General features: G+C 41.1%; 1 protein-coding gene across 1 annotated transcript; it reads right to left on the bottom strand.

Annotated features, from left to right (window-relative positions):
• Positions 1-70: 70 nt before the first annotated feature.
• svip (small VCP interacting protein) lies at positions 71-5,663 on the bottom strand. The gene is made up of 4 exons (XM_080475934.1): positions 5,216-5,663; positions 4,914-4,964; positions 2,383-2,496; positions 71-1,554 (listed from the first exon to the last, which is right to left on the bottom strand). Exons 1-4 carry the CDS (start codon positions 5,276-5,278, stop codon positions 1,540-1,542), a joined length of 243 nt encoding a protein of 80 aa, XP_080332060.1. The 5' UTR covers positions 5,279-5,663; the 3' UTR covers positions 71-1,539.
• Positions 5,664-13,876: the final 8,213 nt, after the last annotated feature.

Genomic DNA, 13,876 nt, shown 5'->3' on the forward strand with positions numbered 1-13,876 from the left:
CACTCAAATTGAAGTATTAACTGTACTGAATATTCACTAGATTAATTCCAAACACGACATCCACACAAGCGTAGCAGAAATGTGATTTATTGTAGCAAATACTGTTGGCGAGATTTCTGTCCTACAAAAAAAGCGAGAGCACCGGATTCATTTAAGGATCAAGAGAAGGCTTTGAGAAACACACTCCAATAGCAAGTAAATCTTCTCCAACACGAGTTCCTTCATTTTCCTCCAGTCCTTCACTGTAAACTCTACCGCTGAAATGACTCACCCAACACCACAGTGCAAGCGAGCAAGTTCAGCAAAAAGTCTGTGTGCAAAGAGGTGACTTAACTTCAGCTTCACTTCATACTGTGGCATTTGACAAACACACTTTTTAATCTCATTTAAATTAAGCAGCCATGAAGTGTGTGTCCTTCATACGTTGTAAACCAAAGCAGCAAACTGAAGTTGTGCATTAAAAAAATAAAACAAAAGGGCCCTGAAGCAAGACCAAGATGAGTGTCAAGTGCCAAAGACTGTATGAACATGGTGACCACGCCTCCTCTTGGCCGCTGACCGTTGTAAAGCATCGAGAGTTCAAATCTAATAATCAGCAGTTTACTGAGGCTCCTGATCTGCTTATTACTGTATCGAGTGTGTGTCTGCTTCATGGCAGGGCCACTGAAGTACCTCCTGAACGCAGAGTTTGTGGTCATGAAGTCAATTAAGAGGCCGTGTTGTACCAAAGACCAGGACCAGGTTTAAGACTGAGGGTGTGAGACCAGATCAAATACCAGAGCCAGACCAAAGCGCTGTCATCCCATCATGGACGTCTTGTAGCACGGAGCTTCTGAGCTGAAGTGACACGGGTACAATCGCATATGAAACATACAAACCTTGAGCTCTTCTGAGTGGAAAGATGTGTGTGCTTTCCTGTATGGTTAAAAAAATGCACGTGTTCCAACTAATATCCCCAGATTAAATCAATTAGCTCACTACGCTGACTGCAAAAAGAAAAAAACCCGTTATGCTCCATTTGCACTCATCTTTGCGTTACAAAAAAAGACAAAGCCCTCGGAAAAGGAAAGCAGTGTTAACGTGATGCTTCATAAGTAACGGGTATTTGAAGGAGTCCCACGAAATGTATTGTGGACATCAACAGAAAAAAAATTCTAATAATAATAATAATAACGGAATACTGAAGTGAAGAGCTCAAACTAAAAACGTTCTTCCCGACAGTCTAATGTCAGTCACTGCACAACTGTCGACTACTGGAACTAAAACAGTACAATGCATGTTATCGAGTCGTCCTCGATCCGTCCAAACGTCTGGACTGACGTGAGAAACTTGGCAAGTACTGCTGTGTTTTGTCAGAAGTAAACGGTCTGAAATCATGAATTACATGAAGTCAGAGGACTGAAGCGGCTCGACGTGTAACACCGTGAAAACAGGCAAGAGGGGAAATTAAAACGGACAAACGGTCCGACGTCTTTAAAGTCATGACGCAGCAACTCTTCATGTGGTTCCAGAGGCGAGCAGAGGTCCCCGGCAGGAGCTTCAGCCGACCTGCCACTGTAGAAGCAACACAAACACAAGCATGGTCACTCTGAAACATTTTGTCCTTTCACAATAATGTACATTTTCATTTTCTGTTGAATGATGAGATCTGCATCCCTTCACCAGTCAGCAGCTCCACAACTAAAAAAGGTGTTCTAGAGAAGGACGGATGGTCAACACAGTTCTAAACTCCAGGTGGCGCCATTAGCGCACCTTCCTGTGCCACTGAAGCATAAATAAAGTGGAGAACTTCCCCTGAAGTTACAGAAGAAATATTACTGTGCTGCCTTTGGTAGAGGAAAGTAATTGAATTATTTAAGCGCTGACAACTTTTGTATTGATGTTAATAGCGAATGCCAACGGGGTGACGCTGTGCGGTGTGCATTTGCTTCACTGGACGTGTGAGAGTGCAGCGGCAAGCTTAAAGTGTGCCGCGAGAGATGTAAAGTGGGTGTTAATGTGGTTCTGACTCGTCAATAAACGCTGCAGCACCTCAGTTCATAAGTAGAGGCCAGAGTTTAGAGCCTCGGGTCAGAAAGTTAAAGGAGTTGGCCTTGAAGCTTTTCCTATTTTGTTTTGTTTTAAATGGCCTTTCTCTCGCACGGCGCTTTGTCTCAACCATGGTTGTGTAAAAATGCTTTATAAATAAAGACGGGACGGTAAAGAGCTGCCGCATGAGCTCACGTCCACGTTCACCACTGAGGAAATGATCTTCTTCGCCATGCGACACCGTCCTTGTAAAGTAAATGAGGCGTTCTTGACCCCTCAACATTAATACGTCAGCGTGGAGTATATATTCAGAACCATTGCATATCAACGTATCCAGATAAATTAAAAACTAACCTTCAATCCACCGCCACCAGAAACGGAAGTGGTCATCGCCTGTTTTTCAACCTCCTCTTGTTTTTTCCTTTTCCTCTCGACTGCGTCTGGATTTTTAACGCCCCGGTACGCGGTCTGGGGGAAACAAACAAATAAACAAAACACAGAGGGACCGGATCAGGCGGTGGCTTGTGTCTCAAATGTTTATTTGATTTACAGAATATTAACAAATCCTTTAAAAAGCATGCAAACATTCATCACTTCAGCACAACCATCAGACATGTTGAGTCACGACTAGTAACTAGTAACTAGTGATGTTCAGCCAACAAAGTCAGCCTCTTGCAGTGTTGCTGTGCTGCGTACGGAAACCTGGCGGTGGGTTACAGCTCGGTGCTCGGTGCTCGTTTCTCCAGCGGTGGGAAGAGTGCGACTCAGAGATCGTCGGGGATTTGATGAACACGGTGGCAGAAAGCAGGACATTGTGGTAGTTAAAGTAGGAGTCACATTACAAAGAATAAACCTGGACAGGTTTTGATCCTTGGTCCAGGTCTACTTACCTGAACGCAACGTTGGCACGGCTCTTACGGGTGCGCACGTGTCTTTTCTGTGCGACACAAAGACCAACTCACCACAATGTCAAAATCTGTCTGGCCTTTAATGAGGTGAAAACATCGGAGGAACTAGATTGAGCAGCCAGATTACAATCTAAAGCTTTAGAAGCAGAAGATAAAACAAACAAACGGGGGAGGGTTTTTATTTTCTTTTCCTTTTTTTAAAGGATTTAACGTTTCGTGTTCTTAACACAAAATGAATACACATTTTAAAAATCACAATTTACATTTCTATTCCCCATATTTTTTCACAATTCCTTCTATTTCTTAAAGAAAAATATAAAAAATCTAAGTGAATACATTGAAACTTTAGACAAAACATAAATTGAAAATCAGTTTATTGTGTGCAGCACAAGTGTGTTTGGGTTTTTCTTTAAACCCCCCCATGCTGCTCTGGAGGTGATTTTTAATGCTTTTGAACTCATATGAGGTGTTTCCAATGAAAGCAAGTAAACTGTTAAGAACGTCTCTTAGCATTAACATTCAGGGCAGATCAATAATCACTCGGCAAAGTGCCGATGCCTCATGTCACTGAGTTGGTAGTAAGTTTGTTGATTGCTGTTTTGAAAATTTCCATGTAGTGGAAAAAAGGTACATATTCTGAGAATTCTACTTACTTTTACATCAATATACTTTAAGTAGACCAAATATTCATATGATTATCAAGTAAATGTTAAATAAAACCTGACCAGCAACTTAATTTGGTACAATCTAATAAGATCTAACTAAACGGGAACAATAAGTTCAGCAAATTGAATAATAATGAGTTTTGTCTGACAGCTTTAAAGCTTGAATTTGATGTTGATTTTTGAGTGTAGTTCACCACCGGGTTGGGCTGGTCAACATTGTACTGACAGGTTTCTACTCCTGACCTCTTTGTGTATGTTAATGGGGGTGGCTGTAATATCCTTAATGTCCCTGGCTCACAAGTGTACCTAACGAATTGGCCTATGAGATTAAATCAGTGTTAACATTTCCTCCCCTGTAATGACTTAAAGTTTCAGGTGGATGTTATTAAAGAGGCACTAGTTAACCACGACGCCCCGCAGTAAGAGAGTTCCTGGCCTGGAGCTCCGAGCCGTGACGATCATCTGCCTGCATGGCTGACTTTTCTCTGAGAACCACAAACTCTCATTGAACTTCAAGTGCCGTGTCGTGACTCGCATTCCTCTTTAACATTCTGCCATTTCTTTTTTAATGTTCCTTCTTTCTTTTATCCGATTTTTTATGATATTTTATCAGATTTTAGTCTATTTATTGTGTGTACTGGTATTGTTATCGTTGTGAGGGCCACGTCTATGTTATTCATGTTTTTATTTAATAATACATCATGGTTATGTAACTGTGCCTTTTGTCTAGTGGTTGAGTTTTCATCTTCAAAACAGCAGATGCAGGTTCGATTCCCGCGTTTGCCTTTTTTGTCCTTGTCCAACGTCAACCTTTAAAATGACTTGTGCTTTCAGTTACTCTCTCCATGATGAGTAAATTTTGTCACATTCCTATAAAAGCCTGACAGAGGAGGTACTGCAGACAGGTCGACTTGGGAAATCCAGAATGAAATGGAAGTGACAGGGACTCAAGTTATTATTATTTTATCTTTTTTATCTGCTACTCCCGAGTTTCCAACTTGTTCACAGGATCGGTTCCTATAATTCTCACAATGTTGTCGCTATAAAGATGAACACGCGCTTCACTGTGGCATTTAGTGGTGTTGACCTCTGCTGTCACTGGACCTGAAATTAAAAAAAAACTTGCCCCACCAAGTATTTACATTATAGAAACGCCACTGACTGTACAGCAGACTGCTTCCCTGCTCTACGCTCCGGGTCAAACACGGTCCCGCAGCAGTTCTACTGACGTGTCTGATAATAATCTGATAATAATCGGCCACATGTGATCAACACAGGGACGAGCCATAAGGCGCAGCCACTGTTAACTCACCTCCTTTTGCCGTTTCTCGGCGGCTTCAGCTAACTGTCGCCGTCTTGTGTCCTGAAAATATTAAAATAAAAAGAGATGTGAGCTGAAAACTGATCATCTGTCTTTGGCTGGAGGACCATGTTGGGCCTGCAGCACAGCTGACACGTTCACCCACCCTACATCACCCAGTACGGTCCAAAACAACATCATGTTTTTCTTCTTCTTTTTTTTTTTTTTTTTTAAGTTTAAGTTGGACAACAAGTGAATCCATGATTAGTGCAGTGACACAGCTGTTTGTAAAAGTTGCAGTGAAATGGACTCACGGGGTCTGGAGTGACCACCACGTCGTCCGCGGCTCCGCCAAAGCACGGTAAGCACATCCCCATACTGAAGGTTTCCGTCCGGGCGGCAAAGGGCAACGCAGAAAATAAGTTATCGGGCTCTCGGGTTCGTCTGCAGATGCTGGGCTGATGTTTCGATGTTTTCTACTCCCACAGGCTGCTACTAGCTCATCGGACATAACCTTTAGCTGGTAGCGGCTCCGGCTAGCGACGAAGACACGAGCAAGCGCAACTAAGGGCTGTTTTAAACAAGCACTACAAGCCTGGCCGCTCCTCTAAGCCACAGAATAACATAGTTGTCCTCACACCTCTTGTTCAAACGGCGAGGCATTTGGGGAAACAGCAGTGTGAAAGAGAGTAGATTAGTTTGTTTTGGTCGGAGTACAGCTGGGCTGACAGCGCTGGCTAAGGGCGTGTTCAAGAGCGCGACGTTCATAAACGCTGCTGACGCGAAATAAGTCTCCATCTTCACGCATAAATACGTATTTACTGTGTGAAATCCTCATAAATTTGAAATTTTTATTACTGAAAACACAGATGCTGCCGTGTAAGTCTTTTCTCTTTTTTTCCATCAATCGCAGAAACGTTTGTGAACTGGGCCTTTGAACGTAACTCGCTGAGAAGGGATGGACGCATGTCGTGCCTGGTTCCTTATTGTTGGTGCAACATTGCCACCCTGCGGCCAAAGACGGTATCAATTGAAGATTGCTATGGCAACAATATAATACATTGATGACTGCTGTCACTATATGCTTTTTTACGGCTACACTGATATCAGTTGACACAAATCAAACGTGTATTTCTATGCAGGGCACGATGTGCGTTTATTAAAACATGCCAATAGAAAGCACAATGTGGAAATATGCATATAGTCAACTTAGTAAAACATTGATTAACCACATGGCTCACAAGTGTGATTAACCTCCATGATACCAGATCAAATCAGCTCTACTTTTAAGATATTTTATAGCCTATTTCCTCTTGCAATTTGATGTCAGCCTAATGAGGAACCCCGGCACATGAAATGAGTGATGTTCCACACAGCATTTCCCTCTAATCAATACCCTACAATCAATATTCTAAGAGTTTAATGTTGTGGCCCTTCTTCGCCTGACAACACTTCAAACTCCACCCATTCATCTTGGCTGCAGCGCCCGGGCTATTTCACAGCTGTGTGAAAAGTGCTGCACTGTGGGGATGACAGGTCCATGAGAGTGCACAGCTTTTGCTGTTGTACAACATATGATCGTTAGGAAGCTTATTGATGGGAGGATTCATGCTGAAGGTGTGAGCCTTGTGCATCCCATGGAAGTCACTGTGTCACAAGGTCTCGGGACCTCCTCAGGTACGTTTTACTCACTCTTGAAGAAAGCACATGGAGCTGGTGTGATAGTGATGCTGCTGCTAGTTGCTAAACAAAATGTTCCATATTTTTTGTATACTTGATTTTGTCTGCAGAATCATTCCTCCTAATGTATTGTGCCTGAATGTGGTCCTCATATCTTTATAAGCTGTTGTGAAATAATTATTATTGATATTGATTATTATGTCACTGATAAGTTGTGAAATAATCATTTGATATGCTGCCTCTTAGACTTTTATTAAACCACTTTCAAAAAAGTAATTATGCATTCTATATAAGGGTGAAGCACTTGTGGGCAGGATGAAAAACTATAAAAATGTAAAACACTATTAAGGCTGTCTATGACTGATTACTGCAGACAGCTTCAGTACGTTTGGACCACACTCCCTGTCTCCTTAATGAAAACTGACCCTTCAGGATTCATTTATTAATGACGGTCAATACAAAGTGAATGAATGCAGACACATGTTGGGGAAGCCACATTAGCCGTCATCTATGGAGAGTACTGATGACTGCTTCTGTAAATATATAACAGACTGTGTGCTCAGGCCTGTATAATAGCAATGATACCGATTATATGGAACACTTTCTTTAAATCTGTCAGGCTGTTCTTACTGTCATGTTTGCACAGTACTCAGGAAAACTCTTTGAACCATCAGTGATCGGCCGCAGATTGAAGGATGGAGAACGTGATTGTTTTATAGGGAAATCCAACATGTCCAGCGTCATTCAGATTAATGAAGTAGCTAATGCATGAATGTCGTGGCTTTATTAGCTGCTCTAAGTCATCTCCGCCTCAGGCGCAGATGAAAATGGTTATTTTTCTGATGGCTAATAGGACAGTGTTTCCATCTGAGTTGAGTGATGTGGATAATATTCAGTGGTGTACAGAGATGGTGAGAGAGGAGCCACAGGGGCAAACAGTGACGTGGTGGCTCTGCCAGAAGTGGCATTAAGTGGCCACAACTCTGCATTTATTTTGTTTACTGAGGGCTTCACTTTGAATCCTCTGTTTGGAAAGAAGAAACTAAAGCAATGTGCAGGGAGTCCAAATCACACTTTTTATAGAAATAAAATTGTTGAAAATATGTTTGCTGATTTACACCAAGATGGTGTTTAAGAATTACAATTTTCATTACTTACTGAGTTGTTGTTGTTTTTTTTTTTTACCTTTTCTAAAGATGAAAGTGTTTGTCTGCTCTCACCGGAGAGAGGGAGCGCTGTGACTTGATACAAACATTTATGTAGCCTTAAGTGATCTGTGCTCACTAATGTAAGCTGTTTAAGACATATCAGGCACACCCCCTAGCTCAGAGTAGTCATCATGGAATGGAAACACTGCGCCAGAAATGCCCTCTACACTCCCTTTATAGCTTACGTATGTTCAGGTGATAAACACTCACGTCCTTTTTATTCGGTTAACAACTGGAGAAGATGTACACTGCCTGCACTCAAGCAAATTTGCTTGTGAATTATCAGCTGCTGACATTTAAGTGTCCCAAACATTCAGCTCCGACGCTGATTATATTACACCATCCCTAAAGCTTTTTAAAACTTTTGACATTTGATGCAAAGTAGTAATTTAGCCGTGGTAGCACTATTCACCAGACAGACTGTCTGTGGCGCATTTAAGTTCATATGAATTATATTTTTATTTGGTTAATGGAGTCACACTTCCCTTGACATCTCAACTTAGATGTATGGCTACTTGAAAATGGAATTTAGTGACCCCAGGCTCTGAAATGTATTTGTTTAAATAAGTAATCAATGTTCCAGGAAGTTCAATCAGGAAGTACCTGCTCATCAATCGATCTACACTAATGTCTACATAGTTTGGGAGTCTCCTGGACAGCAAATTACTGCACTTAGCCTGCATAGCTTTAATGGACACAGGTACATTTCAGTTTATGTTTTTTTCATTTTTCTCCCCTGACCAGTTGTACATCCATCCATTCATCCATCATCTATATCACTATTCAACTTAGAGTCGTCACCAGCCACAGCTGACTATGGGTCACAACCAGATACACCCAGAACATGGAGAGTCGGACAAACACGCACTTTCATGCAAATTCAGAGTAGCTATTTAGGCTCAAATGGATTTGAACTTAAAGGAAATCAGAGTAACTGGACAAAAACCCACGCAAGCACAAGGAGATCATGCAAACTCCACACAGAAGAAAGCCACCGAAGAACTTCGCATTAAAAGCCAAAAGTGTCCACCAGAGTTACTAAACATTTATTAATATTTAACATCACATATACTAAAGATTCACCAGATATATTAAACATACTCAGGAAGAAGATCAGATTTCTACTCGTCTCTGTTTCAATTAGTTTGGTTGCATTTACCTGCCGGGAGGAATTAAGGAGCCTTTAACACACTGAAATGACAAGATATGAAGACATAAAGGAAATCCCAAATTCCAAAATAATAGCTTTTATTAGAACCCTCACACAGACACCACACACGCAGTGTACAGTGGCGCCAAGACAATAATTATAAAACTCGATGAAAGGCAGAAAAAGTGGCACATCACTTACATACAAATGTAAAAACAAGTGAATTCACACATTGAAAGGCATCAGTCTTTCAGGTATCACTTTCCCTTCTCAAATGGGTGGTTGTTGTTTTTTTTGCAACATTCACACAACCTCAAATTTCCTTTTAAAATTTTTATCCATCACAGACAACCTATATATGTATTTGCCTGAAGGCAATTTTGGAATTCAGAAAAATAAAATAAACACAGTAAGCTTTTTTTTTCGTGAGCCGTGTTGAGCAGAGACGCTACGGGGGGAATGTTGCTCATGAACCTGTGGAGAATCGTCTGTGAGATTAAACTCTGAACGCTGGCGACTCATCTTGTTTGGACTCTGAGCGCTGGCCTGTGGCTCTTCCTCTTGGTTTTAACGAGGGTGAATGCACACATGAGGCAAAGGGTGTACACATCAGCATACGCTCAGTAAAAAATCTCAGGCTGTGGATGTGATGTTTTCCTATTCCACACATTATTGTTCACTGACTTGTTTAACCCCGGCAGTGACTTGTACAGGGTTCAGGATGGCGGCTGCAGCATTACATAACCATGCAATTACTACAACTCGCATGCAAAATGGGTAAATATTTATGAATTAAAATTATGACGTGCCTTTAGCTATTTAGACTCAAAATGTGCTCAGCATTCTTGTTCTAAACAGCCACATGGTCACATGATCCAGCGCACTAAAATGTTCTAACAGTTGCTCCTGTTTAGAGATCACGTCAAGAATAGATCTATTATTAATAAAGTCTGTAACATCAACAAGGTGCCTGAAAAGGTCTTTACGTTCAAAGCACGTTTGTATTTATGATCAGTAAAGTGTTTACTAACCATTTTACTGTTGATATCAAAGTTGTTAACCTCTTGTTCTGAGTTTATAGAGTTATAATTTGGACTATAGATCTTCCTAGAGGTGCGTCAGGGAGGCATAAAGGAGAGAGAAGGAGCAGGAACGGTTGGAGGGTGGGAGTGTATTTTGCAAATGTGTATTTCCTTTTCACTCTCAACTCAAGAATTGCTACTTTCCACGAGACAACTTAGAAATAGGTCAATATTATTCCTCTTGCAAACTGATGTCCCTTGTTATTGTCAAGTGCTGTTGCTGCGTCTGTGAGAGTAAGTGATGCACGGCTGGGTTTGGAAAAGCCACGGGCTTTACTGGTCCTCATTGGTGTCAAGTGCCGGGGACAAAAAGGAATTTGAAAGAGGAGTTAAAAATGCATGAGTGCAGTAAGACGAGAGGATCAGTAGCAGCCTGGTCTGCTGTGATCACCCTCAAAATGTACTGATCTGAACATACAACTACATTTACTCACTGACAAGTTCCTGCAACTGGTCTCAGCCACGAAACATCCTCCACATTATATTTACTGTTTTACTGTATATCAATTAGTCGATTATGCTTTTAGTTTTTACATGTTAGCATTTATTTTAATTATATCTAGACTGAGGTCATATGCAAACAGAGCCAACACTTGGTTCAACACATGAAAGACTCTGCTCTCCGGTGTTTGTGTGTGTGTGTTTTGCAGGATCATGTCATCAGGACAACTCTTTGTCGTTGCCCCTGCTGGAGAATCAGGCCTCCAACTCCTCCGGAGCCAATGTTGCTTCCATCAATCCCACCATCAGTCACTCAGCATCATGGGGCTCGTCACTCGCCAACAGTTCCCACTCTGGAGTCACAGACAGCGACCGGCAGTCGGGTGAGTTCAGCCCACATGTTTATTCTTGTGGGGCCCGAGCCCGGAGTGATTGAAGAATAGGTTTTGCCCTCATTCTCAGAACGATATTAATAGGTGTTTCTGTGACATTTCAAACTATTTTTGTTGTTCTGATAATAATAATTAGGACTTGATGACTGTGTTCCTCATCATGCAGACACAGTAAAGCCATGACGTCATGCAGGAAGTTAGATATCATCAACATGAACTGACAACAGCCGCCATTTTAAAGATATTTCTCTTAACACTACTCATCAAATGTCATCTTTACTGCTGGGTTGACAATATTTGAATACCCCGCAAACTTTCTTCTTTGAATAAAACATGCCATCTGGAGATTATTTCTTTCTTTTCTTTCTTCATTATTTTATACGGTAATTATTATTGCCTTGCTGAGTACTTTGGGTTTTCTTTTCTGTTGCTTAATGTTTTAATAGCAGGGGTTACCTCACAAACCTTTAGCGACATTTAAATTTCTCTTTTATATTTCACTTTTTCATGTTTTGTCCATTTTGTTGTCTGTTTTTACATTAAATGTAAACTAAACTTATACACTAAGAAGCCATTAATTTGATGCTTAGCAACAAATTACGGAGTGTTTGAATTGTAAAGTAATTGTAAAGTAAAGTATAGTAAAGTTTGGACCTTCGGTTAAACTTTTAAAAACATTTCATGTAGTTGACATCGGGTGTTTTGTCGTTCAGGAGCAACTTCCTTGATTGTTTGACCAGCCTCCAAATACAGAGCCTGTTTATGCAGCAGGAGCTGTGCTGAATATTCGAGAAGGTGACTTTGATTGTCTCTGCATGTGAGTAAAGCTCTCCATGCTTGCTTTTGACCTTTCTCTTGACTGGGATATGTGACTCTTGATTCCTGCATTATTTTTAATGGATAATTAGCTGTTGCTGCTCGGGTGCAAATACTTGAGTTTGCTTGCTAGAATGCATCATGCAGCAGCAGTTGTCATTATTATTGATACAGTGACATTTTACTGCAAAGGGTGAGGGGCAGTGAGGCTGTGTGGAGACAGTGGTTAGCACTCTCAATGCACAATGAGAGTATCCCCAGTTCGAGTCCAATGTGAAACTTGGAGCCTTTCTGTTTTTTCTTCATGCGCGTGTATAATTCTATGAGTTTGCTCGCTCAGCCAATCGACATGTGTTTGAGATCGATTGGGGATTCTGTGTGTGAATGCGTGTGGTTGTTGTCCTGTGATGGGCAGGCGTACCCTGCCTTCACAGGATGGATGGACGGGTGAGGTGCAGCTCGGTACTTCCACAAGGTGGCAGTAGTTTATTTATCTTAAAACTCCTTTGCTGCTCAGCTTTCTGACCTACATCTCTAAACTAGCAGGCAGGGAAGGAAGAGGTGTAATTTCATTTCATTTCATTTATTTATTTATTTTTTCTTCCTTCAAAGGATGAGGAGCATTCCTAAAAGGAACTGACCTTATCAGAGCTCCTAATTTATTTATTAGCCAGCTCAGTTGAGGAAAAACGGATTCTCTGAGTTCACTGACGTATTATGGAGACCTGCACTCACAGGCCTAATACCAGTCCTCAGTAAACACTCCAACAGTGGGAGGGGATGAGGCGTGCTGAGCTGAAAGAAAGCAGATGGTATTTGCATCTCTGACAGATGCCAGACAGCTTCTCAGAGTACCCACACAGACAGTGAATGATATAGAAAACTGGACGCCATGGAGCAAACTGTGTTATTGTGCTGTGATGAAGACTGACCAGATGAGTGGTCTGCTTGGTCTCTCTGCTTAAATTTTTTTTTTAAAAAGAGCGAGGGAAAGCGAGCTTTCTCTTTCATTGGTTTGATCTCCTGATTAGAGGTTTGCTGCACTGTGTGGTTGACATTGACACAAGATCAGCGACCTTGCAGATAAACCACCATAAGCTCTCCGCTTGGTTAATACTGTGTGCAACTGGGGACATAAGAACGATGCAGGTTTATCTCTTTCATAAACATGTCTCTTCTGTGACTTTAACAACACCGTGCACCATGTTTAATTCCTTTCCAGGTCACAAATAAATGTTACACCCTGTCAAAAAACAAACAAAAAAAAACCTGCAATGAAATGTGCTGGTGAATGCCTGGCCAAGCATTAAATAACTAAAAATAAAGAAACCATAAAACATGTGGGTTATAAGAAAGCAAAGTGGTAAACCAGAGAGAGAAGTGTATTTATTTTCTCATAAAACTGTTTGGATTCAGCATTTTTCTTTCTCTAAATCGACTACAACCAAACACATTTGCTGCATTAATGTCTTCTTGACAAATAGTCAACTAGTGTTAATGACAGCAGTAATTTCCCCGTCCTGCTCAGCTTGTGTTTTCAGGACTGATATAACCCTTCCTGTCAAACAAGGCATCCCTGTGCTTCTCCAGCAGCACTGTGTCAGCAGCTGTGCTGTGAGTTCTGTAGTAGTGAGTGATAGTATTGATTGTTTGGAGTTTTCCTCACGAGCTCACAGTATTAACACGCCTGCCAAAGCCAACGGTTCCACCCAGAACAAGTCACGTGAACCATTATACTTATATTGGCATTTTAGTCCATAGTTATTTGTGATTAATATTATTTTAGCATGTGAATGTGAAACTTAGGTCAGACTGATAGCTTCTGTTAGCTGTAGTAATTACAGCAATTAATATTGAGATTAAGAGGGGAAGACTGGAAACATCAAGTCTCTGTCTGACTTTTGGAATGATTTTCAATCTCAAATTCAAAACTAAGTGTGTAACGGCTTAAACAGGGATACAAGTTGCTTTTTGGTTATTGTACTTTTTTCAAAACTAACATCCTCACTGGTGCAGCTTTACATTGAGAGATCAGCTGTGTTAACGGCTTCATTTAAAGAATTTAATCAGTCAGTGAATCAAGCTTTGGTCATGATACATTTCAAACAGTTTGACATGAGATTACCTCGGGGTCTCTCTCTCTCTCTCACGATTTCATCTTGAGTGGGCCGGACCTGTAAAATAGTGCTATAATAACCTTTTAATT

This window comes from Lipophrys pholis (genome assembly GCF_963383615.2).
Source record: "Lipophrys pholis genome assembly, chromosome: 11".
NCBI classification, from domain to species: domain Eukaryota; kingdom Metazoa; phylum Chordata; class Actinopteri; order Blenniiformes; family Blenniidae; genus Lipophrys; species Lipophrys pholis.

What these genes read in the sequence shown, in the direction of transcription:
- svip (XM_080475934.1), bottom strand. Translation starts at nt 5,278, where the DNA reads ATGGGGATGTGCTTACCGTGCTTTGGCGGAGCCGCGGACGACGTGGTG. An exon ending in TGGTGGTCACTCCAGACCCC is followed by an intron (nt 4,965 to 5,215) that starts GTGAGTCCATTT and finishes TAATATTTTCAG; the next exon opens with GACACAAGACGGCGACAGTT. An exon ending in CCGAGAAACGGCAAAAGGAG is followed by an intron (nt 2,497 to 4,913) that starts GTGAGTTAACAG and finishes TGTTTCCCCCAG; the next exon opens with ACCGCGTACCGGGGCGTTAA.